Source organism: Mauremys mutica, chromosome 9 (genome assembly GCF_020497125.1).
Source record: "Mauremys mutica isolate MM-2020 ecotype Southern chromosome 9, ASM2049712v1, whole genome shotgun sequence".
Lineage (NCBI taxonomy): Eukaryota > Metazoa > Chordata > Testudines > Geoemydidae > Mauremys > Mauremys mutica.
Window position 1 is genome coordinate 94,093,745 of NC_059080.1, and position 27,358 is coordinate 94,121,102.

General features: G+C 43.0%; 2 protein-coding genes across 10 annotated transcripts in view; both read left to right on the top strand.

The window, feature by feature from the left end:
• Positions 1–1,327: 1,327 nt before the first annotated feature.
• ZNF639 (zinc finger protein 639) lies at positions 1,328–8,372 on the top strand. 5 transcript variants are annotated; one of them, XM_045031356.1, is made up of 6 exons: positions 1,328–1,449; positions 2,701–3,031; positions 4,105–4,173; positions 4,832–4,939; positions 6,654–6,785; positions 7,126–8,372. In XM_045031356.1, the coding sequence occupies exons 3-6, from the start codon at positions 4,116–4,118 to the stop codon at positions 8,271–8,273; spliced, it is 1,446 nt and encodes a 481-aa protein (XP_044887291.1). In that variant the 5' UTR covers positions 1,328–1,449; positions 2,701–3,031; positions 4,105–4,115; the 3' UTR covers positions 8,274–8,372. The 5 variants fall into 5 exon arrangements, with proteins under 5 accessions (XP_044887291.1, XP_044887294.1, XP_044887296.1 ...); XM_045031359.1 differs by having other exon boundaries at positions 2,701–2,782; XM_045031360.1 differs by lacking the exon at positions 1,328–1,449 and adding an exon at positions 1,780–1,945 and having other exon boundaries at positions 2,701–2,782.
• An 8,840-nt stretch (positions 8,373–17,212) lies between these two features.
• Positions 17,213–27,358, top strand: part of MFN1 (mitofusin 1) — a 47,035-nt gene continuing 36,889 nt past the window's right edge. Inside the window, exons 1-7 of one of the 5 annotated variants that reach the window (XM_045031353.1) lie at positions 17,229–17,351; positions 17,762–17,859; positions 18,551–18,672; positions 20,262–20,397; positions 21,901–22,063; positions 22,992–23,116; positions 26,240–26,348. In XM_045031353.1, coding sequence (XP_044887288.1) covers positions 18,558–18,672; positions 20,262–20,397; positions 21,901–22,063; positions 22,992–23,116; positions 26,240–26,348 — 648 coding nt within the window. In that variant the 5' untranslated portion in view covers positions 17,229–17,351; positions 17,762–17,859; positions 18,551–18,557. Of the gene's footprint in view, positions 17,352–17,375; positions 17,860–17,933; positions 17,961–18,550; positions 18,673–20,261; positions 20,398–21,900; positions 22,064–22,991; positions 23,117–26,239; positions 26,349–27,358 lie in introns of those variants that run through there. The other 4 variants (XM_045031354.1, XM_045031351.1, XM_045031352.1 and 1 more) reach the window with 4 other exon arrangements.

A 27,358-nucleotide genomic window follows, 5' to 3' on the forward strand; every position in this document is an offset into this window, starting at 1 on the left:
TGGGTTCCTTTATTCCCGTGTGGGGATGATGGTATGGCTGTGGGTATAGGTTCCTTCAGTTTACCTGGAGAGGGTGGTTCTCGGGGTGGGGGGGGTGGTAGTTACCTGGGGTTAGTGGCATGGCTGTGGGGGTGGTTCTCCGAGGGGTGGGTCCTCTGGGCTGTGTGTCAATGGTTATAAGGGTGGTTTTCTGGGGGGAGGGGAAGGAGTATGGCTATGTGACTGCACTGGGTCCCCAGTGAGGGTATGCTATGGGGCCAGGTCCCCAAGCTGCCAAAATCTTAACAACCGGTTCCCTATAAAAAGTTCTGATTTAAGGGGGGGGAGTGGCCGGGATGGGGGTACACACATCCGTAGGGCCGGGGGCCCCTGCAGGGCCTGGGGCAAATTGCCCCACTTCTCCCCCCAGCAGCCATAGAGCTTGCAGCCCCCTCCCCCCCTTACCTTGCCGACAGCTCAAAGCAGCAGGACAAGTCAGGAGCTCAGCTGAGCTGCCCAGCTGCTGGCCATGCTGCAGTTCTGCGGGGGAGGCTGGGGGGAGACATCCTCCTGGGGCCAGGGGCCCAGGGCAAATTGCCCCACTTGGCCTCCCCCCCGCAGCCCCAGAGCTTGCAGCCCCCTTACCTTGCCAGAGCTCAGCTGAGCTGCCCAGCTGCTGGCCATGCTATGGCTCTTCGTGGTGGGGGAAGCATGGGAGGGCCCGGGGGAGATTTCCTCGTGGGGCCAGGGGCCCCTGCAGGGCCTGGACCAATTGCCCCACTTGTCCCCTCCCCTCTGGCCAGCCCTGGAGCTTGCAGCAGGACCCCCCACACACACACCTTGCCAGGCCTCTCAAAAAGCAGCAGCAGGATGACTCCGGAGCTCAGCTGAGCTGCCCAGGTGGTGTCGGTGGTTGGCCACGCTGCAGCTGGGGGAAGCGGGGGAGAGGCCAGGGGAGCCTCAGCCTCCCCAGCTGGGAATCCTGGGAGCAACAGGAAGGTCCGGCCCACGGACCGGAGTTCTTTACCCACCTCCTGGCCCTTTAACAACCGGTTCTCCACGGAGGTCTAATTTTAGCAACCGGTTCTTGAGAACCGGCTCCAGCTCACCACTGGGTATAGGTATGGGGCTAGGGCCCTGGATGTATGGCAATGGGGCAGCATGGCACTAGGGCTGGGCCCCCGGGGGGCACGTGGCAATGGGGTTAGGGCCCCGGGGGGAGGGGAGTGGCTACAGGGCTGTGCCTCAGGGCGGGGCTGGCGTTGGGGCTGGTGGTTACACTCCACAGCAGCCCGCGCGGCTTTCCTCCGGCCGGATGCGATGAGGCGGCGGTGCCGGCAGGGGGCGCAGGCGGCTCACCTACAGGGTGGCTGCGCCTGGGCCCGGGCCCGGCCCTGGCCCGCCCCTTCCCCCGCGGCCACTGTCGGTTCCGGCGGCGGCTGGGGCCTGCAGCAGGGCGCGGAGCGGAAGGTGAGCACGGGGGGTGCGGGCTGGGCTGCCGGCCCGGCCCGGCCCGGCCCGGCCCGGCCCGGCCCGCCTGGAGTAACCGCGGTCTCCCCCGCCACGCCTGGGCTCCCCCCTTCCAGCCCCTCTTCTCAGCGTCTGGCCCCAACGCCGCCCTGCCCCCCCCCCCGCGGGGCCCCGTTCCCGGCCCGCCAGGCCGAGTTTGCGCTGAAGGTCCCGCTGAACCGCACAGGGCAGCGCGCCCGCCATCCCCGGCGGCCCAGGCTGGGGCCGTGGCGCCCCTGCAGACTTGGGAAAGGGGGAGCCTCCGGCCTCGGTGACTTTCAGGTCCCGTTCGCAGCCTCGCGGCCCCGTGGCAAGCTTGTCCCCTCCCAAAATCCCCGCTCGCTGGGGGGGCTGTGCCCGGTGCGTGTTCACAGGGTGGCGGGCAGCTCTGGGGAAAGGCTCCTAGCGAAGCGCTCTGCGTGTCGGTACAGTCACGCCAAGGAAAATCTCTCATCAGGTAACAACTTCACAATGCCAGTGAAGGCTTAGACTCCCAACGCCCCAAAAAAGCCTTGTCCTCCCCTCTCCAGCCACCTTTCCCCGAACCCTGCGGAAATAGGCCCTTGGGGGCCCGCAGACGCTGGCTGTGTCAGGCCAGCAGAGTGGAGTTTGACACGAAGTGGGTTTTCATTATAGTATCCTACCTGTTCCCTCCCATTTACATCTGGAGCGGTTAGCTCTCCTGATCCCAACTTTTGGGGGTAGAATATGAGGAGCTGTTTGTTTCTTTCCCCCATCTTTTCTCAGAATCTACTTCTGTGTGCTCTCCTCTTCCTCCTGACTGGTGAGGCCACAGTTAGTGTCACTGCTTAGAAGGGGGAAAATTGTATTTTTAGTCAGGCCTTTTATATGTATGTTGAGGCTGAGGAAGAGCCAGAATATGATGTATTCTGAGATTTCACCTCAAAGGAAGGTGTTTCATTGATGGCCAATGTGTCACAGCTATTTCTAGAATCACCTCCATCTGTTTGTCTGTTATAGGCTAATATGGGGCAGCAAAAGGCAACAAGTTTCTGCAGAAGTTGAAATAAGTTCCTTTGATAAACATATCTTGTATGACTCCCAACTTTTTATATTGCTTTCTAATTGATCTCTGATTTCCCCAGAAGCCTTTGTCGGTATTTGTGATACTTCTTACTCTGATATTTTGCACTCAGTGCTTACAGGATTTTAAAATGTTACAGCTGCATAACTTACGTTTTTCTCTTGCAGATACTTTCTCCACATTTGGATGTTGTATAGCAATCAATTTCTTAGCTATTAGTCCTCTTGCTGATATTGAAGATTACCTCTAGTAAGTTGGGTGGGCCAGGGCTCTTTCTAGTATTTTCAACATGTAAACATTTTATGCATTTTGGGGAGAAGTCCTCCAGAGTCTCCCCTAAAAAGCCCACTTCAGGGGTAATCTCCAACAAAAGATGGCAGGATTTGGCTCTAGAAATACCACTTCCTGTGTCATGTCGACCACTTGACAGTGACTCAAAGTGCTGATCGTCCCTCCTTATGGGGTGAACTCCATTACTCTTCTATCCCAAGGAATGAGGTATGAAACCAGAGTGTAGTGTTTGTGTGTGCTTAGCAGTTGTTTCCATCACAATATTAGAAAACTATTCAGGATGGTGGGAGGCAGAAAATGGTAACTTAAGAGACATTGGGGATTTCAAAAATGCCTTGTCATTAAGAAGCACAAGTCAATGGGACCTAGTGCTTCAGGCTTATCTACACTACTACTCTTGTTGGTATAACTTATGTCGCTCAGGGATGTGTGAAAAAAAACCACCTCTGAGTGACATAAATTACACCAACAGAAGCACCAGTGTGGACAGTGCAATGTCAGCAGGAGAGCTTCCCACCAACATAGCTACTGCTGCTCGTGGAGGTGGTTTTATTATGTTGACCAGAGAACTCTCTTCCATTGGCATAGAGCGGCTACATGAGCGATCTTGGAGTGGCGCAGCTGTGCCACTGTAAGCTCACTAGTGTAGATGTGGCCTAAGTCACTTAGGCACTTTTGAAACCCATTAAGTTTAATGTAGTCACCCTTGGTTGATATACGTGACTGCCACTTACAGAAGGCAACACCATGTAAGAGTACCAGTGAATATATCTAAAAAGAAAACTATGGCCCTCACCTTTTTGGTAGCTCCATATGGGCAGATGTCAGTACCCATATGGAGCCTCACTGAAGCCAAGCCCTCTGGTCATACCTGGGTGTCTGAACCCACAAAATGGTAAACTCTGCTCTGATCTCAGAGCCAGGTATAGATTGGGAAGCTGCAGTACAGGCTTCTTCACTCTGCTGTACTGGTGTGTCTGTGCCTTGATTGGATTCATCCACCTTTACAGATGAGAGGGTAGTTCAGTCTCCATGCTCATTCAACTTAAACCAAAAAAAAAAATAGGGACAGAACATGAGGTTTTATCTTGCGGATTAGTGTCACAGAATTGGACGTTAGTTTCATTTTTGTAGTGAGGAATTTACTTTTTAGGAGAGTCTAGTTCTGTGCTTTGCTGGTGTACTGAGATTAATAATCTTTAAGCACTGATCCATGATTGCAAACCAGCAGAAAATAGGTGTAACCAGTTCTTGGATGTTGTCATTTTTAATTGATTTAGGCTGAAGCAAAATGAATGAACATCCTAAAAAGAGGAAAAGGAAGACTTTACATCCTTCACGTTACTCAGGTGAGTCTAGAGCTTGAACTGTTGACACTTCAGTGTGTAAATTACTGTAACTTGAAATAAACCTCTCATTTCCTGGAAAACTAAAATGCAAGAATTTATGAAGGACTCATAAACTAAGAAGCAAATTCAAACACATTCATGTGAACATACGCTGTCCCCTTTGAGTGCTCCACTGTTAAACAATTTTAAAACAGTTCCATTTAAGCCAGCCATTGTTAATGTTTCTCTAATCATTTGCTGTTCCCCCTTTCCTCTGTGGCATTGGGAAAGCTACTTAACTTCTGTTTCCCCATCTGTAAAATGGAGACAAAACTACTAACATAGGTGTTTTGAGGTTTAGGGGAGATTATCAAAAGTGTTGGTCTATCTCTGTTCCCATTAAAGTCAGAGGGAGTTTTACTGTTGATTTCAGTGGGAGCAGAGTTAGACTAATGTTGAGTGGTTTTGAAAACCATTAATGTCTATACAGTACATTAAAGATGTAAATCATTTTATAAATGCTAAATATTTTTAGTGTCAGGCCATACATGGTCTTTTAAATTTGGATGCTGTCTAAAAAACAAAGATGTTACCACTGAGGTAAATGTGCGTGTATTTTAAAGAGATGTGTTGCTATATCAACTTGTGGTTTAAACACTTCTTTTCTTTTTCTGTCTAGATTCTTCAGGTGTAAGCAAATATATAGACAACAATGGAATATTTTCTGACCACTGCTATAGTGTCTGTTCTATGAAACAGCCAGACATAAAAATTTCTGAAAACAGAGGTAAGATTACCTTCCTATTATATTATTAATCTCCTCTCTGACAACCATTTATCTAGGCGTATCAAAGTTCTGTCCAGAAAAGCAGCAACATAATGCCAAAAAACCCCAACTTCATTGTGTAAGTACATTTAATTTTCCACTATCCAAGACTGGCAGAAGGCTATTAAATAATTTTATTTGAAATTCTGTTTCTCAATAAGGTATAACGGTTTAATAAAAATGTAGAAATATTGGAGGCCCGGCAGTTCCCGGTATTTACAACAACTGTCGGACTTCATAATTTAAAACATTTGTTGAATGGTGTCAAAATAATGTAAACAAAGATTGGTGTCAGATGAAACAGGGTACTTTATCAGAAATTTCCTTTTAACTATTTGATTTGGGCTTCTAAAGACCCACTGCTTAGTGTTACCCTTGAAGTATGGGATGGAGTGAATGTAAGGATACACTTCCTTTCTCTCTCCAATAAAATTAACACTCTCCAGCATTATAATTAAAGTATTGGAATAGGAAGGACTGTGCAGTTGGAAGCATTTATGGAATAACTTTTGTTCTGCCTCTTTAGAAATTTAAAATTTCCTCTAAGGATTGTAAAAGATTTTTCAGCATAATCAGCTATCGCTATTTACTGCTAAAACTTGTTTACAGAGAGAGAAACTTATCAGCTTTTGAATCCATTGGTCAACTTTAATCTGGGCATAAATAATTTTTATAGCTCTTGCATAGGTCTTTGTACATATTTCATATAAAGAGAGAACAATGGAACTCTGGAATAAATAATTAGAAACTCCATTATCAGACATCTAGTGGAAAGCTGTGTAGTGTAGCGCAAACAATTCAGTTTATACCACAGTACAGGAAAACCTCAGTAAAATTATGTATTAATGGTATTTAACTCAATCCAGATTATACAGACTACAGTATATGGCACAGTCTCGAATGTTGAGGTGACTATTTTTAATGTGAAGTAGACTCACTTTTTAAAATGTATAAAAAGTTCAACTTCCTTGGTACCCAGCTATTTTAGAATGGTTTTTACCAGCTGACAAAAGTTACCCTGTTAGAGGAGGACAATTAATTTTGCACTTTAATTGGAAGCCAGGTGTGCTGTTTTTACCTACTGGGGAGAAGAGTGAGCATCCACTCTATTAAGATTAACAAACATGAAATGTAAATGCAGGTTAAACATTAGGAAATTTTAAAATGTTTAAATGTCTGGTTTTCTTTTTTTGAATTGTGCTGGCAAATCAAGATTCAATTTTCAAACCTAGAGGACTCTATGCTGTTTTTCATTATTGGATAATATTAACACTGGGTGCACTTGTATTATTTTTGGACACTAAGGACTGATCCGAGTGACAAAAAACAAAAATAATGTGAGTATAGTTTGATCAGGGTTGACATAGAGTTGATTGTAGCTGTCCTTCTCCTGAATGTGAGGAAGCAGCCTACAGAGATTACCAGGCCCCAGTCCAACATGCTTTATCTTGCTTTCAGCAGCCTTACATCAGAATCAGGATAAAGCATTGCATGTCTAGCTACCTGTGCACATAGAAGATGAAGGCCATAGTGTTGTAGTGGTGGGTATTTTGATTGTAGAATTTGGTGGGTTACATTGTGACCTCAGTGCCATCACATCTGAGGTTATTACAAAGAACTTTTTAGAGAACGTTGGGATATTGAGAAGAAAACAAGACTTCCCTTATCCTCATAGGTAGATTCCATGCTCCTGCACAGACCCTAGATACTGATGATGATGGCAGCCCAGTGCATGCCGGGACATCTCATTGGAGTGGGGCACAGTCGAATGTCATGGGGTTGCACTTTACAGACCCAAAAAAGAAAGGTAATTGTAAAGGTATATTTGCAGAAATCATGCATGCTTGGGTATTGAAAAACTTTCTTTGAAGTTGGGGAAGTGTGTGTGTTGTCTTTTAATGTAACTATGATAGATAATGTTGATCCTGAAGAAAAATTATAGATTGATGTAAATGTGTACGGGTGTTTCATTTAGCTGGTCTCCTTATTGAAAAGAAATTTGATTTTGGTGGCTTGAGGAAAATATTAGTGCTTTACTTTTGTGAACTGCTGTAGGTGATGAAAAGCAATATATTGATCCATCTGCAACTTAGTTTTGGGTTGTTTTTTTTAAAACTGTTGCTCGTATCTTCTATTTTCTCTTGTAGAGAAAAGTGCTAATAATGGAATTTATAAAGACATGTGCGAGTCTCCTATATTCGGTGACAGTCCAACTGAAGAGGAGAAACCCATAGATATTCAAACCATAGAAATTTCGACTACAGAAGTTAATGCTGTAGAAGTTCATGATATAGAGACGCAAACTGTTTCACCTGAAAAGCTAGAAGTCGAAGACATTGAAGAAATGCCTGTTGAAAGCTGTAAACTTTTTGAGAAGAACCAGGCTTTGAATATCACTGCTCAGCAGAAGTGGCCTTTGCTGAGAGCCAACAGTAGTGGCCTATACAAGTGTGAGCTGTGCGAGTTTAATAGCAAGTACTTCTCTGATTTAAAGCAGCATATGATCCTGAAGCATAAGACATGTACAGATACCAATGTCTGCAGAGTATGTAAAGAGAGTTTCTCCAGCAAAGTTCTGCTGATTGAACATGTAAAAATACACGAGGAAGATCCCTACATCTGTAAATACTGTGACTATAAAACAGTGATATTTGAGAACCTCAGTCAGCATATAGCAGATACTCATTTCAATGACCATCTTTATTGGTGTGAGCAGTGTGACGTGCAGTTCTCCTCGAGCAGCGAGCTGTACCTACACTTCCAGGAACACAGCTGTGATGAACAGTATCTGTGTCAGTTTTGTGAGCATGAGACCAATGATCCAGAAGACTTGCATAGCCATGTGGTGAATGAGCATGCATGTAGATTAATAGAATTAAGTGATAGCTATAGCAACAAGGAGCGTGGACAGTACAGCCTCGTAAACAAAATTAGTTTTGACAAATGCAAAAACTTCTTTGTATGCCAAGTGTGTGGCTTTAGGAGTAGGCTGCATACGAATGTCAACAGACATGTAGCTATTGAACACACCAAAATATTCCCCCATGTTTGTGATGACTGTGGGAAAGGCTTTTCAGGTATGTTGGAATATTGCAAGCATTTAAATTCTCATTTATCTGAAGGGATTTATTTGTGTCAGTATTGTGAATATTCAACAGGACAGATTGAAGACCTTAAAACTCATTTGGATTTCAGGCATTCAGCAGACTTGCCTCATAAGTGTACCAATTGTTTAATGAGGTTTGGAAATGAAAAAGATCTTATAAGTCACCTTCAGATACATGAGACAGCTTGATGTTTTTTTCTTCTGTAGTCAATTTATTAGAATTAAAATGTATTTTCCAATGTGTCATGGTAATATTAAATACAGTTGTAATAGGGATTCTACAGTGGATAATTGTAATGCCAGTTGACTGATTTTTTTTTTTTAATCAACAAAACACGTTTAATGACTGGTATGTTTGTTTTTGGGTATTTCCTGGCGTTAGAGGTTGGGTGGGCAGGGAACAATTATATTTAAAAGATGATTGTTCAGTCACATGGCAGGAGTTCCATGTTAGAGTAGCCATTTTAAAGGTCATTCCGTCTGCCAGCATGTAGTGGTATGTGTGTTTTGACATGAAGAACAGGAAGGCAGCTCTTTCTGGATAAGAAAAATGGAAGAGAAAACAAATTTCTTTTAAATCTGTAGTTAATTTACTGTTATACTTTAGCAAACAGGGCTGTTTGTTCTCAACTGGATTCCCCAACTCACATTAACCTCCTCAGCGGAGGTTATACTCATCCTCAGTCAAGTTCACTGGGCTACTGAAGACATGGGTGCTTGCAGAGAGGCCACTTTTTAGAGCATACATCTAGCCCTTCCCTTAACAAGCCTCCAACCATATATTCCTCCTGCTACACTGACAAGCCCTCCCACTTCCTCCACCTCTCTTGGCCAGTGTTCTTGCCCTAGCCCCACATTCACACTGTGCTGTCCTTTCTCAGTCAACTGTTTGGTCCTAGCCTGCTTTTAGCTGTGGAACTGACCCACAGCTAGCCCTTTCCCTGACAAGTGTCACATTTTCCCCATAACTGCCACAGATCTCCCACTTTTTTCCTGTCTCTTTCCCATCTATCTGCCACTCTGCCATCCCATCTATCTATTACTTATGAAGCACGCAGCTGACAAATGTTGCCTATCGAGATTATATCACATTCTAAGGGATAGTGACAAAGGAAGCTGCTTAGGGATCCACCTAAGCATATACCCAAAGGAGTGATTTGTTTGGAGGTACTGTGGCGCTAATTAAGCTCCTATTAAAATGGGGTATGCCATTGATTTCAGTTACAGCAAGACAGAACCATAGATTTATAGTTAGCTTTACACTGCTGATAGGGTTGAGGGAATGTACTCTAATTCCAGAAATTCTAAAATTCCCCTCCCATGTGTGTATCAAAATCTTTATTATGGTACTTTATAAATACAGTCATTTTGAAAACTTCACAAACATACACTGCCATCCTCATGTTATCTTCCTTATAAATTCATTCCGATTCTTTAAGTCCATAGTCATATTTCTGACCTGAACAATATTTAGACGTAGCATGAGAGGAGAGAGAGCTTAGACTGTGAAAGCTATAAGGATAAAAGAGCCAGCAACTAAGTGGTTGACTTTACGTTTCTGTCTGTATTGATTGTAAATTTGTAACGTAAGAAATTGTCCAATGTAAGTTTGTATAAATACAGTCCATGTGTAAAAAAATGTCTTTGCAGTGGTAAGAATGAGATCCTTGTTACTAGTTCTGCACAAAGTTGTGCAAGATTTACGTGCTGAATTCATACAGTTAAAAGATCAAAATTGGCTCTCTTCAACCTACGGAACTTATTTCTGGAATGACCATGTATTTGAGATAAATATTTCTAGAAGTTTTTCTTTAACTAGGTATCATTCCTAAAAAACAAACACCAGCTAGCTATTCAGAAGGTATATTTGCATGTATTTAGACACTGAATACCTTAAATTTGCATTCAGAATTTGTTAAAATAATATTGATTTCTATTATACATTTATGATTGGATACTCTGGAAAAAACGTACTCCATAATAAATTTCCCCTTATATACAATTGTTTCAACTATAAATTACAAAATATGCTTGAGAATGCAACTTCTTTTCAGATATCCTGTTAGTGGCAGGGAGTTGGCATACCTAGAAGGAAAGTGCTTGGTAACTTGAGTAGAGATAGACATTAGTAAATAGTCAGGGTGTCCATGTAGTTTATAACATTGGCTTTGTCTGTGATCACAGATCTTTATTTTTTGTATCAAATTCTTTAACAGGTTTTAAATCAGGACACTGGGGTTTTTGGGTGTTTTTTTATTTATTTTAAAATCAGGTGCCTAACTTGCCCCTACAATCTCTCTGTTAAGAATAAATTGGACCTGTGCTGACTTTATTGTATTAACATGGTTTTATTAGTGTATGACAGAAAACCCATTTCATGTTTTAATAGGCTTGCTTAAATCCGTTTCAGTACAAGTGATATTTTTATGGACTATTGAGGTATTTTGGATACCATTCATCTTGCTAGTAGCATAAAGTGGAGATAAGAATTTGCCTGGTTCAGATTTGGGAAACCAGTTTCATCCTTGGAAGTGGAGCTGGGAAGAGAGAAAGCCTGTCACTTTCTTTGACTTCATCTTACTGACCCAAAGAATGGCATTGATAAACTCTTGAGGAGAAGCCACTGTGATGTAGGACCTTTGAGGGAATGGGGGAAGGGGTGTGTGTGTGTGTGTGTGTGAGAGAGGAGGTGCATAGGATTGCTGGGATGGGGGAGAAATGGGTGCATTTGTACAGAGCAACATTGTATCACCCAAGAAAGATAGTCTAGTGCAGGTGTTGGCAACCTTTCAGAAGTGATGTGCTGAGTCTTCATTTATTCATTCTAATTTAAGGTTTTGCGTGCCAGCAATACATTTTAACGTTTTTAGAAGGTCTTTTTCTATAAGTCTGTAATATATAACTAAATTATTGCTTTATATAAAGTAAATAAGGTTTTTAAAATGTTTTAAAAGCTTCATTTAAAATTAGATTAAAATGCAGAGGCCCCCAGTGGCCAGGACCCTGGCAGTGTGAGTGCCACTGAAAATCAGCTCGCGTGCTGCCTTTGGCACATGTGCCATAGGTTGCCTACCCCTGCTCTAGTGGATGGAGCACTGTAGTGGGACATGGGAGACCTGGATTCAATAATTCCTGACTCCTGGATGATCTTTGGCAAGTTACCTGATCTGCTCTGTGCATCAGTTTCCCATTTGTAAAATGGGGATAAAATTTACCTGCCTCACAGAGGTGTTAATGGCCATGAAGCTCTTGGATACTGCTGATGAGGATCATATGCATACTAGATAGGTAGATCCAAGCTCCTGTTAGGTGGAAATTTTATAAGCAAGGGAATAAAATAGAGGTAAAAGATTTGACTCTGATCTCAATATTTTTCAGAAGATGAAAGGAAGTTAACACAAACAAGTGATGTGCTATTAGGTCAACAGGGGCAGAAACTAGGATAGTTGCTTCCTGCTGACTCAGCAAGCAGAAATGAGTGAGTGGATTTACTGGGCTGCAGGGAGAATAAGTTTCAGAGGGGTAGCCGTGTTAGTCTGTATTAGCAAAAACAACGAGGAGTCCTTGTGGCACCTTAGAGACTAACAAATTTATTTGGGCATAAGCTTTCGTGGACTAGAACCCACTTTGAAGATAGTAAGATAAATAGACTAGAATCTGCAGGGAAATCAAAAGGCTAAGTAGGTATGTTTGCAGCTGTTAAGGAAAGTATTCTAGTTTCTAACTGAAGGGGAATAATATATCTGTAGCTGTTTTGTTATGACAAGATAATTACGGATTGAAAAGGAGCTGTTTGATATATCAAATGTGAAGTGCATTAAGAAGTGGAGTTTTGCAGAAGTGAATAAATTTAGTGTGTTAAGTGACGTTAGTGCTCATGAAAGCGGCTAGCTTAGTGGTACTGGAGACTGATAGTCCTCGTTACCCACAGTTTACCTCAACCCTGGTTGAGAGAAACCATCTCTAGGAGTGAGACGAGAATTAAGTTCCCGTTAGTTTTTGGTGTTTTTGAGACTGCAAACCAGAGTGCCAAATGCAGTTAGGATTTTTCTTTTAATGTGGTCACCTGTCTACTAGAGTGAAACCTCTAGGATGTGTTTGTGTCTGTGAGTAATGGTATTGCCAAACCAAAACATTCAAAAACCCTCAGTAAAGCTCCCCAAAATTGAGATTGGCTTAAAAATAATACATATCTGATTCTTATCCCCTTCCTTCTGGTTACATACGAGTCATGTATTCCAACTCCTCAGCTATAAGGACTAGACTTTATTTTTTTTGTTTAAATGAAAGCTCATAACTCCAGGACTGAGGCTTTAAGAAAAACACTAATTATTACAAGACTCTCAATAAAATACATCCCTGTTGGCAATATTGCAGTAAACAGTGTATGTTCTCCATGAACACCCTCAGTGCTGGTTGTTTGCGTTACCGTCTGTGAGATGATGTATAGAATGTAAAGACCTGTCAGTGTTCTTGAGTCTTTGAGAAAATTGTTTTTGGTATTTGTCATTCATGTGTATGGCTGACTTTGATTAGGTTATGGCTGGTGCTGATAGTATGTAGAATTCCAAAGTGGTGGCTTGTTTTACATGTTGTATTATAGCTCTGTTTAGCTCTCTCTGTAAGATTTCCAGGACTGAGAGTTTAGGAGAGTAGGAGTAGGTGAAATGAAATCTAAACAGTACAAAATTCAGTGATACTTGAATGAAGAGGCCTAGTTAGGATATACAGTTTGTCATTGATACAAGTCCATTTGAAAGGTAGAAAATAGCAACTTTAAAGGGATTGTCATATTGTTAGCACGACAGATACAGAACAAATGAAACCAGTATGCTAAGAAAGATGCACAGTGGTGTAATTTTTTGAAAATAATTTGTTTACATTAGTTGTATGATAATACTAGAGTATAAAAACTGAGGCCTAATCTACATTAGAAAAGGATTGCTGATATTACTATAACATTCTAGCTATACTGGCAAACCTTCCTAGTGTAGATGCAGTGTATACAGATAAAAGAGTGCTTTGCTGGTATTGCTTATACCATTTTCCTGAGCAAAATAAGGTATACTGGGAAAAGGATTTTTATCCCAGTGTAACTGTGACTGCACTATAGCTTTTGCTGATATAGAAATCTCACAGGATTTCCCCTCCACACACACACACGTACACTCCTAACCAACATTACTGAATACAGGTTTCCCTCTTCTCAGAATTGTAGGAAATAACAAAGCTAAATGTCAGTTATTGAAAATACATGAAGTAAGCAATCCTGTGCCACATGAAGTAAACACTTAATGAAGTAATTTTGCCTTTTACTTTTTATGATGAAAAAAAATATTTGTATTACCATGGCACCTAGGAGCCCTAGTTATGGACCAGTAACCCACTGTGCTAGGCACTATACAAAGAGAACAAAAAGATGGTCCCTGCCCCCAAAGAGTTTACAATCGTAAGTATTAATCGAGAGACAACAAGTGGATACAGACAGGCAGACTGGGGAGTACAAGGACTCAATGAGACAATATTGGTTGATATGGTAGGCCAGGGACGGGCAAACTTTTTGGCCTGAGGGCTGCATTGGGTTTTGTAAATTGTATGGAGGGCCGGTTAGGGGAGGGAGTTGTGGCCCAGCCCCCACCTCCTATCTGCCCCCCTCCCCCGGGACTTCTGCCCCATCCACCCCCCCCATTCCCTGACAGTTCCCTCCCCACCCCCAGACCCCTGCCCCATCCAATCACTCCTTCTCCCTGTCCCCTGACTGCCACCCCATCCAACCCCCGCTCCTTTCTGACTGCCCCCCTGGGATCCCTGCTCCCCCCCAACCCCTATCCACACCCCTGACCACCACCCCGAGCTCCCCTGCGCTCTATCCAACCCACCTGCTTCCTGCCCCCTTACTGCGCTGCCTGGAGCACTGGTGGCTGGCGGTGCTACAGCCGCGCTGTCTGGCTGGAGCCGGGCCATGCTGCTGCCGCCGCCACCACACAGCTCAGAGCATGGGGTCAGGCTGGGCTCTGCATCTGCGCTGCCCCAGGAGCTCACAGCCCCACTGCCCAGAGCATTGCACTGGTGGTACAGTGAGCTGAGGCTGCAGGGGAGGGGCCGGGGGCTCGGGGGCCGGGCAGGACGGTCCCGCAGGCTAGATGTGGCCCACGGGCCATAGTTTTCCCACCCCTGTGGTAAGCAATGGTCTCAACGCACCCAGTGGGCTTTTGAGTGCTGTCTTGCATTATAAATAACACCCCACCACCCCAAACAACATTGTTATAAACACAGTTGCTTGGATTGCATAGTAATTTGGGCTCATTCAAACAAAATGCATTTTAATGCAGCCAAATACAAATTTATACCTCTAGGAACAAGGAATGCAGACCATACCTACAGAATGGGGGACTGTATTTTGGTAGGCAGGGACTGAAAAGGATTTAGGGATCATAGTGGAGGAAGCATCTTATCATGAGCTAGTGAGATGCTGTGGCAAAAAGGGCTAATGTGATCATTGGATGTAAAATCAGGGGAGTAATAAGCAGGAAGATTTTACCTCTGCATATGGCATTGGTATGGTTGATAGTGGAATACTGCATCCAGTTTTGGTATCCATATTTTTAAAAGGATGTTGAAAAAATGGAGAGGCTCAAAATAGAAAAGAGCCACAAAAATTACTTGAAGGCTGGAAAAAATAAGTGGGAGATTTAAAGAGCTCAATCAGTTTAATTGATCAAAAAGAAGATTGAGGTGACTTGATTAGTGTATAAGTATCTTCAGGGGGAGAAAGATCTCCAGGATCTTTAATCTAGCAGAGAAAAGCAGCACCAGAACCAATGGCTGGAAGCTGAAGCCAGACACATTTATATTAGAAATTAGACACTTTTTTAATAGTGAGGAGGTGATTAATGATTGAAACAAATGGCAAATCCACCATTTCCCTTTGTAATCTTCTTGATATCTTCAGACGCCTTTCTGGAAGATGTGCTTTATTCAGACAAGTTATTGGTCTCAGTACAGTGGTAACTGGGTGAAATGTAATGGCCTGTGATATATAGGTGATCAGATTAGGTCATCTAATTAGTGATCTCTTCTTGCCTTAAACTCTATGAATAGTGTTACCAGCTCCCATAATTTCTTCAAGTAAAATGATTTCTTCTGGGTCTGGAGCTAATCTGATGACACCAGAAGGTCCAGCCCTCTCCTGGAGTTCAGTTCTGCCTGTGGGAAGTCCCCTCCGGCTGTCTTCCCCAGTCCCCATTTGTCATTGTCCTAGGGAAGTCAAGGAAATACTTGGGAAGGGCAGCAGGGACAGGGAGCAACTGACAACATTCTCAAAGGAATGGAGGGGGGAGGGAGCAGAAGAAACCCAATATCTCCAGGGCAGGGGGCAGCCATGTTCTCCTCTCTTTCCACCATGCTCTGCTCTCTCCTTTACTGCCTTCTCCATCTCTGCAGTGCCTGGCCTGGGAAGTGGGGAAGGATGAAGAACTCCATGGAGTTATGCACCCACTCCAAAGGCCTATGAAGGGAGAGAAGAGGATGCTTCTGCAGGCCTTGGGGGTGGGGGGCAAGGAGACAGAACCCTAGGTGCTGCATGAGGTGAGGCTGAGGCAGAATTTAAATGGGGGATTACATAATTGCTTGGCAGAGGGACTTGGAAGTGGGGAAGAGAAGCAGATTAATTAATCAGAATGTTTGGGAAGAAGCTGGAAGCTTTGAGCTGTCAGGCAGCCAGCGAGTGCGAGAATTGCCTGGCTCAATACATTTGCAAAGATTGGCAATGCTGTCACATAAACTCAGGGTTCAAAAATTCAAGAGAGACCTAAAATGACAATTAAAAAAACAAACAAACATGGGCTTTTTGTGTTTTTTGGAGTCTGACTGATGAGTGTTGAACTTGTGGGGCTGCCAATATTGCAGTGATGCAGACAACTGATGGTCTAGAACAGTGGTCCACAGATAGTTCTCTCTAAGGTGTGTACCTGGGTGGCTGCATGTGAGGGAATGAAGGGCCACCCGCTTAATTAGTGGAGCTGCACAGGCATGGCTCTACTAATTAGGGGCCTGGTCCTTGGAGAAGACACACATGTCAGGTGAGGTGGTGGCCTTGGAAGGAATAAGGAGTAGGTGGAAGGGAGCAGTAGGGTGAGATGAGGTGGTGGGAGGAATTTGGGATGTGCAGGGCTGAGGCAGACAAAGACGCAATTTTCCCCAGGGCTGTGGCTGCTGTGGTGGGGAAGAGACCACCCCCTCTCCTTCCCAGCCCCAGCTCGGGGGCTGTTGTGACGAGGGAGAGAGGACACATCCATCACATTAGAAAGGTAAGACTACTGATATTAAAATGAGTTGTGTGCTTTTATTTGTAGGGAAAAAAGATAAGATTTTTTTTATATAGCGCTCTTATCCAAAGCACTTTACAATAGTTAGCTAATGGTACAAATAACATTTGCAAGATTAATACATCGTCCACAAAGACTCTCAGCAATTTTCAAGTGGTCCATGGAAAAAAAAGTTTGAGAACCACTGGTCTAGAATCAAAGACCACGTCTTTTTGCGTGGGACTGAGTGGTCTAAACGGAGCCATGTGCATGGCCTGCTGGGTCCAGCATGCAGCGATCATCCTGGATCTGGTCAGCAGGGGGTGGCTTGGGGTGCAGGGCCATGGCTGGGGGAGGGATGGAGCAGGGGCCCTTCAGCCCCACAACCACCCTCTGTCATTCTGGCTGGGCAATACAGCCCTGGGGGAGAGCTAGGGTGGCAGGGGAGAAGGCTGGCGTGACACAGCCCAGGGGATGGGTGGGGATGTGGGAGGGTGGCAGGGGTGTTATGGGTCTAAAACCTCCTCCCCTGGGGGGGGAGCTAGGTGGGGGGGTGGGGTAACTAGCCTCCATTTTAAATAAAGAAGGGCGCCTCCATCTCCTGCGGTGACCCTTAGTAAAGATGGTGCTGAGGCCGAGCGTTCTGGCCGGGGGTTTTTTTTCACGTGCCCTCAGTGACGACAGCGGCTGCCTCGTCGCACGTATTACTCTTTCTAGCGGGCTGTTTGCCTTCAATAAAGATGGCGACTGCCTTGGCGTCACTTCCTGTCGCCCTCAGACGGCTGCCCTTGTTAAAGATGGCGGCCCTTGCCTACGGCGGGGGCACGCTAAGGGCAGAGGAAGCGGAAGTGATGTCCGCCGTCGCCGCCCCCGCGCACGGGGCGAGGAGGAAGGAGGTGCGGCGGGCCCCCCAGCCGCCGCGGTTGCTGGGTAACGGGGGAGCGAGGGAACCTGGGGCGCTGTAAGTGGGCTTGAGGGAGCAGGAGGTGGTAGGGACACGGGGCAGCGCGACCTCCCCTCATGCCCCCGCGAGGCAGTGAGCGGCTCTGTCCAGGCGCCGGGCCCCGCGCGAACCGCCAGGGAGCCCATGGGGGCTGCGCCTTAGGACACCCCCCCAGCCAGTCAGTCACTTTCCTGTCGGGGGGCTTGGGAGCCCGGCCCCCCGTCACCCACCTTTTTCCGCTCTCCCGGTACTGGGGTCGGCTGCGTCCGTGGCGCCCTGCCCCGGGCTCGTAGCCTGGTGTGACTCGCTCCTAGCCCCTCTTTCGGGGCCAGCAGCGAGCGGAGTGTTCGCGCCCCGGCTTGTCCCGCTGTGCATTCCCCCTCCACGGGCAGACGGGAGACGCTGGTTACTCACCCTGCTGTTTCTAGTCATTTTCATCAAGTGGCTGGCCTGCCCTTTGCACAGAGCAGCAAACCCCGCAGAGGAAGGTTTAAGTCTACATAGCTGATAACAAAGCAGGAGAAACGTGAGTTTGAAGCTTTGTAAAACCTTTCTCCTTTTTTTTTAATCTTAAAATGTCACTATTGGTTTTTAAATTGCCTGACCCTGGCCCATTAAAGAGACAAGGTGAGAGCGAGATAATATCAGTTATTGGCTCATGAATGAATTGATATTTTTGAACATAAGGAAGAAAGGAGCTGGGGAAATGTCTTGAAGATGTGGCCTGACTTTTTTCAGCTCTTTGCTCCTGCAGCTACATTGCTGGAGGGAAAAGGGTACAAGATATTCTGGCGTACATGCACCTAGGAGGCTAGATGGCTTGGTGATGAGATAGTGAGTCTTTCATTTGTAGGGCTCTAGCTACAAGGCCTCAGAACAAAGTTAAGGTACCATATTTAAATGCAGTTCAAGCTAAACCTGTTTCTAAATAACTTGGTCGCTGAGGATGGAACCAAAACACGTGTTTAAAAAAGCGTATTCCAGCCGACATCCTGAAATAATTATTTGTTGAGCTGACTAAATATGCTATTTCTATTGCTGCTAGATTAGAAAGTTTAAAGAACAGTAAAACCAATTTTAACTAACATTGAAGTTGGTGTATTTGTTTTTAAAAATTAAGTTTCAATTACTTTCATTGAGAGGGAACTTGATGTGTTGTTTCCTACTTGTAATTTCTAGAGAGAGTTTCAGTCATTTGTACATAATTTCTCTTACAGTTGCATAATGGCAGAAACTACTGCCTCCCCCCTGAAACACTTTGTGCTGGCTAAAAAGACAATTACTACTATCTTTAACCAACTGCTGGACTATGTCACTGAAGGAGCAAGTTTTGTAGAAGGTTAGTTTTCATCTTTGGGGAAGGGACCTTGCATCTTTGTACATGTATAGAAATTAGCACAATGGGTCCCTGATCCTTATTGGGTCTTTGGGTACTATGGTAACACATACATTAATTGTAATTGTATATTCTTCAATGCCAGAGTCTTAGGATATATACAGGTATTGCAAGGGGAGGCGGTATGGTGCAGCGAGTTGGGAAACCTAGAGTTTATTCTCTGCTCAGCTTGATTTGTTGTATAATCTTGGGAAAGTCACTTAAACCTACACTTTCAAACTTGGATGCCTAAAGACGCACCTAAATAAAAGCTGATTTTCAGAACTGCTAAGCACCTGTGGCTTCCATTGACTTTAATGAAACTACTTGTCCTAGCCAACAATAAGGGTATGTCATCACTGTAGAGTTAATCTGGGTTTTTACTCAAGTGTTTCCCCTAACCGCCCACCTGTTCCCACCTACGAACCTCTGAGCAGACTTTGGTGATGCTTTCAGTCCAGGATAGCTTGCTGTTCTGGGGCTCTAGGGAAAAGCCCAAGTGAGGCTTTCACTCGGTATTGTATCCAGTCAGTTGGCAGTGAGGATGCATGGCAAACCACTTGAAGTGCTTATAGTCTTCCACTGCTGTAACAGTTTCCCCCCTTATCCCCAGAAAGAGTAACTAGTTCTCCCACAATTCACTGGGAAAGAATCATTGAACAGCTCAACCTGCTGCAGCACAAAGAACTATGGGATATGCCCCCAAAAGTCCTAGCAACACATAGGAGTGCATGTAGCACCAGCGTGCACCTAGTAAGGGTGGCTACTCAGAACTGGGCTAGGCTATTCTGAGTGCCAAGCACCCAAGTTAACTCTGTACTGAAGATATGCTCTAAAACAGTGGTCCCCAACCTTTTCGTCTGGCGGGTGCCAGATGAAGTACCGTGGCGGCGGTGGAGCATCCGCCAAAATGCCGCCGAATTTCTGCGGCATTTCGGCGGCGACGCCTCTCAATGACGTAGTTTATCGGTGGCAAGCGGCGTCAGCGAGAGGCAATGCCACCAAAATTCAGTGGCATTTTGGCGGATGCTCGACCACTGGCCAGGACGCGGGCGCATTTAGATGCCCTCCCGGGCGCCATGGCGCCCGCGGGCACCGCATTCGGGACCCCTGCTCTAAAATCAATAGTGTTTATGGAATGAGGTTGATTCCTCCTCATCCCCTGCCTCTCTCTCTCTCTCCCCCTCCCCACCTGAAGGAGAGGGAATGACAAGGGGGTCAAAAAAGCAGGAGACAAGTGATACCAATGACTTAGCAAATTTAGTCCAGCGTGTTGCTGTGGCTTATTCCAATTCCAAAATTCTTATGTTTTAGTTAAGAGATAGTAGATTTAAAATTCTACAGATATACTGCAGGTGTATGACATGCAATTAGCAACTTTGTGTTTTATTAATGCCTGTCTCAACCTGTTAAATGACAATGACTAATATCAGAGTTTGTAGATAGCTCTGTGATGGCATATATTAAATAACATAGTGTTGATCCACAGCTAATGCCTTACAACATAAATTGGTCTCGTGATTTCTTTTCTAATAATCTTTTCTTATATATAGCAACATACAGGAACCCAGAACTTGAATATGTAGCAACTAAAGAAGAACTGATGAAAATACAGGCATATAAAAACAAATTGGCAGATATCGGTGAGGTGCTTTCACGGAGACACATGAAAGTTGCATTTTTTGGCAGGTAATGAACTTAATTACCAAAATAAATTGAATTTTCTATTTCAAGGTTTAGTGTTTATCTGTTGGATTTTGCATAACACCTTATATTGGGAACAAATCATTACAATCACAAAAATGTAGGACTGGAAGGAGCATTGATAGGTCATCTAGTGAGTCCCCTGCACTGAGGCAGGACTAATTAATAACTTGATCATCCCTAACATCTGTTTGTCTAACTCAAGTAACACAGATTCCACAACCTCCATAGGTAATTTTGTTCCACTGCTTAACTACCTTTACAGTTAGGAATTTATTTTCCTGATGTCTAACCTAAATCTCCTTATTGCAAGTTAAGCCCATTTCTTCTTGCCCTGTCCTTATTGGTTAAGGAGAACAATTTATCACCTGCCTCTTTTTATAACACACTGGAAGACTGTTATCATGTTCCCCCCTCCTTCTTCTCTTCTCCAGGTTAAACTGGTTTTGTTTTTTCAATCTTTCCTTGTAGATCATGTTTTCTAGACCTTTAATCATTTTTATTGCTCTTCTCTGGACTTTCTCCTGTTTGTTCACATCTTTCCTGAAATGTGGAGCCTAGAACTGGGTACAGTGTTCCAGCTGAGGCCTTCTAAGTGCTAAGTAGAGTGAAAGAATTACTTTTCATGTCTTGCTTATAACATCCCAAAATGATGATTGCTTTTTTGGCCATAGTATTATATTCTTGACTTATTTAGTTTGTGATCCAATATAACCCCTAGATCCTTTTCTGCAGTACTCCTTCCTAGGCACTCATTTCCCATTTTGTATTTGTACAGTTGAATGGTCCTTCCTAATTGTAGCACTTTGCATTTGTCCTTATTGACAAATCGCCAAATCCCCACCCCACCTCTTCCCCGAGCACACTGCATTCTCCCTCCTCCCCTGTCCCTCCCAGCCACGTGAAACAACTGGTGAGGGATGTCTTTTTTTTTCTGACGAAAGTTCTACTGTAGATTCAGTTATACCAAAATAAAAGTGCTTTTGCCAATGTAGCTTATTTTGCGTGCCACACCAGTATACGCAATACTGTCAAAGGGGCTTTTTTGTTGGTATAAGCCATATCTACACTAGGAGGGTTTGCCAGTATAGCTATACTGGGGAAACTTCTTTTTTTTTTTTTTTAGTGTAGACCTGGCCTTAGGCCCTATTCCTGCAAGTTGTTCTGTATGTGGTTAAACACTGGAATAAATTGCCTAGGGAGGTTGTAGAATCTCCATCTCTGGAGATGTTTAAGAGTAGGTTAGATAAATGTCTATCAGGGATGGTCTAGACCGTATTCGGTCCTGCCATGAGGGCAGGGGACTGGACTCAATGACCTCTCGAGGTCCCTTCCAGTACTAGAATCTATGGACACAAGGGTATGCCATGAGGACCAACTTGAAGAATCTCAGCCTAATTAAGTAGGGAGAATACAATCTAAAGCAAAGGTGTGTTTGGTTTTCTGTATGCCCTGCTTTAAATACTTTTATATTCTCTCTTCCTCTAGAACAAGCAGTGGAAAGAGTTCTGTCATTAATGCAATGCTGTGGGATAAGGTCCTTCCTAGTGGGATTGGCCACACAACGAATTGCTTTCTCAGTGTAGAAGGAACAGATGGTGATAAGGCTTATCTCATGACTGAAGGATCAGATGAAAAGAAGAGTGTCAAGGTATAGTTTTTCAGTGGTTAAGAAGCAGGTGCTTGGAAACCTAGTATTTAAAGAACCATTTTGTTAGGTGCAATATTTAACACTTACCATTTTTAAGTATGGGGAACATAAACCAAATTTATTTAGTATTGCTAAGTCATTCTTCCAGCACTGAAATAACAAAATAAAACTAAAACTAAGTCCTTAGCACTTTCTTAGGCCTTGCATGTAAACAGCTCATTTGTATCTTACTCTATCTAATGGTTTGTGTATGTAGGACCACCAGTAAGTTCTATAACTTCTTTTCAAAGCTCTGGAAGGCTCACGTTTGAAAAATACACATTTTCTTCCAAAAACATACAATGTAAATTCCAAAAAAGTATGCCTCTGGTTTACTTTTTAAACATTTTGCGTACTTAAACATTTATTTTGATTTGTTAAACCCCTGTTAAAGGATGATGGAGAGCTAATTATAATCTCGCATTGGGTTCCTATACTTCAGTTATTACCAACTGTTGTTTGTTTTTAAACCAATCTGATTTGTTCGGCATGAGGTTCAGGAATGCCCATTTTAATCCGTATTTAAATGTATTTAAAATAATTACCCTTTATATATACAGTGAGAGGTAGTGTGCTGGCCTCCTAGCATTTGAAGAAGTACATTAACACTCAGTGGTAACCCTCTAGCCATATAAGGAATTCCACCACTCCAAAGAGAGTCCTGTCTTTTTCTCAAAGTGTAGAAAAATGACTGTTTAGACACTAAGGGATGTTAAAGGCTCTGGATGGAAAGAAGGCATTGAAAAAATGATTCACAATATTTAAGCTATAAGATGAATAGACCATTGATAAAAGGTTTCAAAAAGTCTTGGCTCTAGTTTTATTTTTTTAAGGCTGTTATTGCAGACCTAAGTATCTTTCTTTTTCTGTTGTTTTGCATTCTTCACAGACTGTTAATCAACTTGCCCATGCGCTTCATATGGATAAAGACTTGGAAGCTGGCTGTCTTGTCCATGTCTTTTGGCCCAAGGCAAAGTGTGCTCTCCTGAGAGATGACTTGGTTTTGGTGGACAGGTATAAGTATTATTTTATTAAACCAGTTATCTAAAGAGTCTTCCTCATTATCTGATTCACACTAATTGTGTTACATTTAACTTAGGTTTTAGTATTGTTGATTTAATGTTGTGGTCTTTAGATATGTCATAAGTTAACGAGAACAATTTTAAGTGCTTGAAGTTTGTTCCTTTGTGTAGACACTCTGGTCTGTCCTCATCAAACCACCATATTTTGACCAAGTCTCAGTTGTAACAAGAGTGTGTCCCATCATTTTGCTCAGAACTTCTCGAGCTTTTGGCTGAGTTAAGCTTATACTTTATCACCATATTATTTTGTTTTTTACAGTTACGGTCTCCTACCAACTGTAACTCTTTCCCTGACCCCCAGGAGCCTGGTCATCCTGTGAACCCCTCATGCTTTTGTAAAATATAGACAATCTGGCCTTTTGGTGGAAAAGATTTTTGATAAGGACTTCAGTGCTGAGATAATACAGTGATGGCATTCTAGAAATGCCTAAAAAGACTTTTTTTGAAGTCCCCAATCTGTGGCTGTGGATCTGTTAAATTCACATTATGTGGTTTATTTGTGGAATCAAAGAATTCTGGACTGTATTGCCTGTTTTTTCTACAAACATGTTGAGTACATAAGGTTTTCCCTGCCATCCTGGATATAAGCTACCTATTTTTTTTCCCACCTCTTAAGTGGCACATAGAAACTACAATGTGGTTCTGCTCTGAGTGATTTTGTACCAAAGGCACTTTATTACTCAGCAGCTGACAACTTGTCTCCACTTGAAATGCTACTGCAACACAGCTGCAGTGGTAACAGGTTCTCCCATTGGCATAGGTAATCCACCTGCCTGGGAGGTGGTAGGTAGGTCAATGCAAAAATTCTTCTGTCAGCCTAGCACTGTCTACACTGGGGATTAGGTCAGTTTAACTATGTTGCTTAGGGGTATGGATTTTTCACGCCCTCCCTACCCCTCACAGTGACATAGCTGGGTTGACCTAACTCTTTAGTACAGGCCAGACTTGAGTGTATTCAGAGTACACATTGCTCACTACCCATGGGGAAAAAAAGTACTACTACTAATTATTGTGCTTCTGATCTTATATCCTTGAAATCAGTGGGAGCATTGTTATTTTCTTCCTCGAATGCCGGATCTGTCCACATGTAAGGAATATAGAGCCAACCCAGTTGGCAGAGTGAGCTGGCTTCTGTTTTTCTTGCACATCATCAATGGAATTGTAATTAAGTGGCAGCTCTGTATTATGCCCTCAGTGATGCCTGTGCAACCCCACTGAGCATACTGGGAGTACACAGTGGTCTTTAAAGACACAATTTGAAGACTATAGGGTTGCATGGGGGTAATTTGGGTTATGATTGCCTATCAGAATCCTTGTAGCTAGTTGAGGAAGCGTGAGAAGGAGAATTTAGTTTGTTTCTCAGATTCCAGATTGAATTTGCAAAGCTTCTGAGGGTGGGTGGGGAATCTTTTTATTAGTAAATTGAACAAATTTGAATGGGAAATGATTGAGAGATAACAAACAAGGAACTTCACAATGCTATTTCCAGTTACATTGTACAGTAGAATTGTGCTTTAAGTGTTCTTCCTTTTTAAGAAACTGCTAGAAATTGACTATCTTAACTTGTGTTTAATGAAGGTTTTTGCCTGGGAACTGTTTAGGTTTTGTTTTTTTTTCTCTCCAGAGTAGAAGGAATGCTTACACACAAGTCAGTATGGCATTTGCAAGCTACAAAGAGATTCCAGAACTTGGAAGTGTAGCTGGTTGAAAAAGTAGAAAAATATTTAGCAAAAAACAGGCCCTATTTTTTTGGTTGAAATCTGAAATACAGTATCAACAATTTTTGTTGTTGAAACTTTGGAATTTTCCACCAGTACTATAACTGTTTGAAAAATGTGATAAATTTTATGCAGGGGAGAAATTTTGGGGGGAATTTTTTTTCAATTGTAAAGAAATTTTTCAAATTTTTTTAATGAAACCTGCTTTACTTGCAAACCATGCTGGTCCATGGAGCTTATGGATTGCTCAGCCCTGAATCCTACACATACATACAATTCTTCATCCTTCCCTGGACCATTTGCATCAGGTCAAGTTAAGGCCTCTGCAGAGCCCTTTCTGTGTGCAAAAGCTACTTCTAATAACTAAATAATTAAGGTCCTACTTTAATCGCGGGATGATTGTCTAAAAATTGCAGCTGAGTTGCGGATAAGCCATGGACAATCATGTAAAAGTAATAATGGATCATATTATTTGTGATAATATGGTCCCTTATTACTTTCCTGCAATTTCCACGGGGCTGGGAGCGTGGTCTCCTGCTGTGAAAATTGCGGTGGAAGCCTAATATTGCAGGATCCTGCAATATTACAAATTAAGTAGGGCTTTTTACATATTTAATTACTTGACAGGGTTCAGAAACTTTCCATTTCTCTTGGCCAATACATGTAGTAGTTCTGATAAACCAAAAAATAATGTTCAGAAAATGTTCAAGAAATAAGATTGACCTACTTTTTGAACTTTCATCCATCAAATACAATGTCTTATATAATTTCACACTTACCAGATATAATCTCAAGGGTAGGGTGGAATTTACCTGTAAAATGTCAGGCAGATGGGTTTAATTTTGGCTGGAATGTGGGAGTAAAAATCAATTTTTTTAAAATTTGTAAGTGAGATTAATGCTAATTTTTTTAAGCTATTTTGGCAACTCTAAAGATTCCATGTGTTTACAAAACTCTCTCAATATTCTCTTACCAGTGCACCTCAACTTGCCCTTGGAGGGACTGTTCATAGGGATGAAAGAATAATTGATGCTTCTAGCCCATTCATCGCTTGGCTTCTCTGCTGAGATTTGCAACAGTCTTTCATTTGTTGGTGGCTTTAATGATGGGATATCTGTCTGTTAGAAACTGAATGAAGACAACCAACTGGTTTTACATAACTTACTGAACAGCTGTCAGATGATTGATACTTTCTGTCATGACCAGCTTGTGCTGCATGTCATCAGGGTTTCACATCCCAATACCAAGCCCCAGAACCATCCAGTCCTCTTGTTCAGTTTCTAAAAATGAAAAACTTTATTTTTCTCTATATTGATAAATATGTCTTTCTCCAACAGCCCTGGTACAGATGTCACTACAGAGCTAGACACCTGGATTGACAAATTTTGTTTAGATGCTGATGTCTTTGTCTTGGTTGCTAATTCAGAATCAACTCTTATGAATACGGTAGGACATTCTCTTATTAATTAAAATGGTTAGGTCTTCACTTAAATGCACAAGGATCCAGTAAGATGACTTCCCAAGGTCTGTTGGTATGTGGGAGCTTCTGCTTTCCTCCTAGAATTTATACAGTGAATTTTCCATGATTATTGGGGTCTAAGGGCACAGTGTGGTATAATGGTTAAAGCATCAGCATCATGTTCTGAGCTTTATTGCTTATTTGCTCATACTCTAGGCAAAGTCATTTGCGCTTTCTGCCTCCATTTCCCCCATCTATAAAATGGCAGTAATACTTTTCCAACTTTATAGGAGACTCAGGATTCTCTGATGAAAAAGACTAACAGTAAGAGTGTTATCATCAAGGAAACAGATTGCACTAAATATTTTATACACAGAATTGAAAGAAGATATAAAAGATCATGGCATTTAAGGACAGAAGGGACAACCAGATCATGTAGTGTGACCTTCTGTATGTCACAGGCCACCAACACCATGCAGCACCCATACACTAAACCTAACCGAAAGAGGTGTGGAGTAAATCTGCATCTCTGTTCAATTCTTCTGTATGTTCCCAGCACTGAAGAGGGTAAATTTCTCTCTTAAAAATACATGTCATCAGTTTATCTAATCTGTCTTTCTGAAGGACAGTGCTAGGAAGGTAAGATTTCTCTTCTCCTTATTACTACCCTAGCAGCTATTAATAAAATAAAGAAATGAATTCAAAAAGAAAATCTTCCCCAGCATTCCAGTAGGTTGGTATAGCTGAATGGGAATCTGAAGAGAGCAAAAGCTGATCTTAAAACACTGCATACTATTTTTTGAGTTCCAGCCATGGAGACTCCTTTACAAATGAGTTTTTCTGACAAAAGAGGTATCTTCTGACATCATCTAAAGCAGAGAGAGAGGATTTGGTAGAATTGTGGCTTCACTATCCCATCCTCTTGCAGGACATGTTGGCTTTTTGTGTGGAGGGAGACTAGAAATCATTAACTTGAATGTTCTGTTGGTTTAAAAAA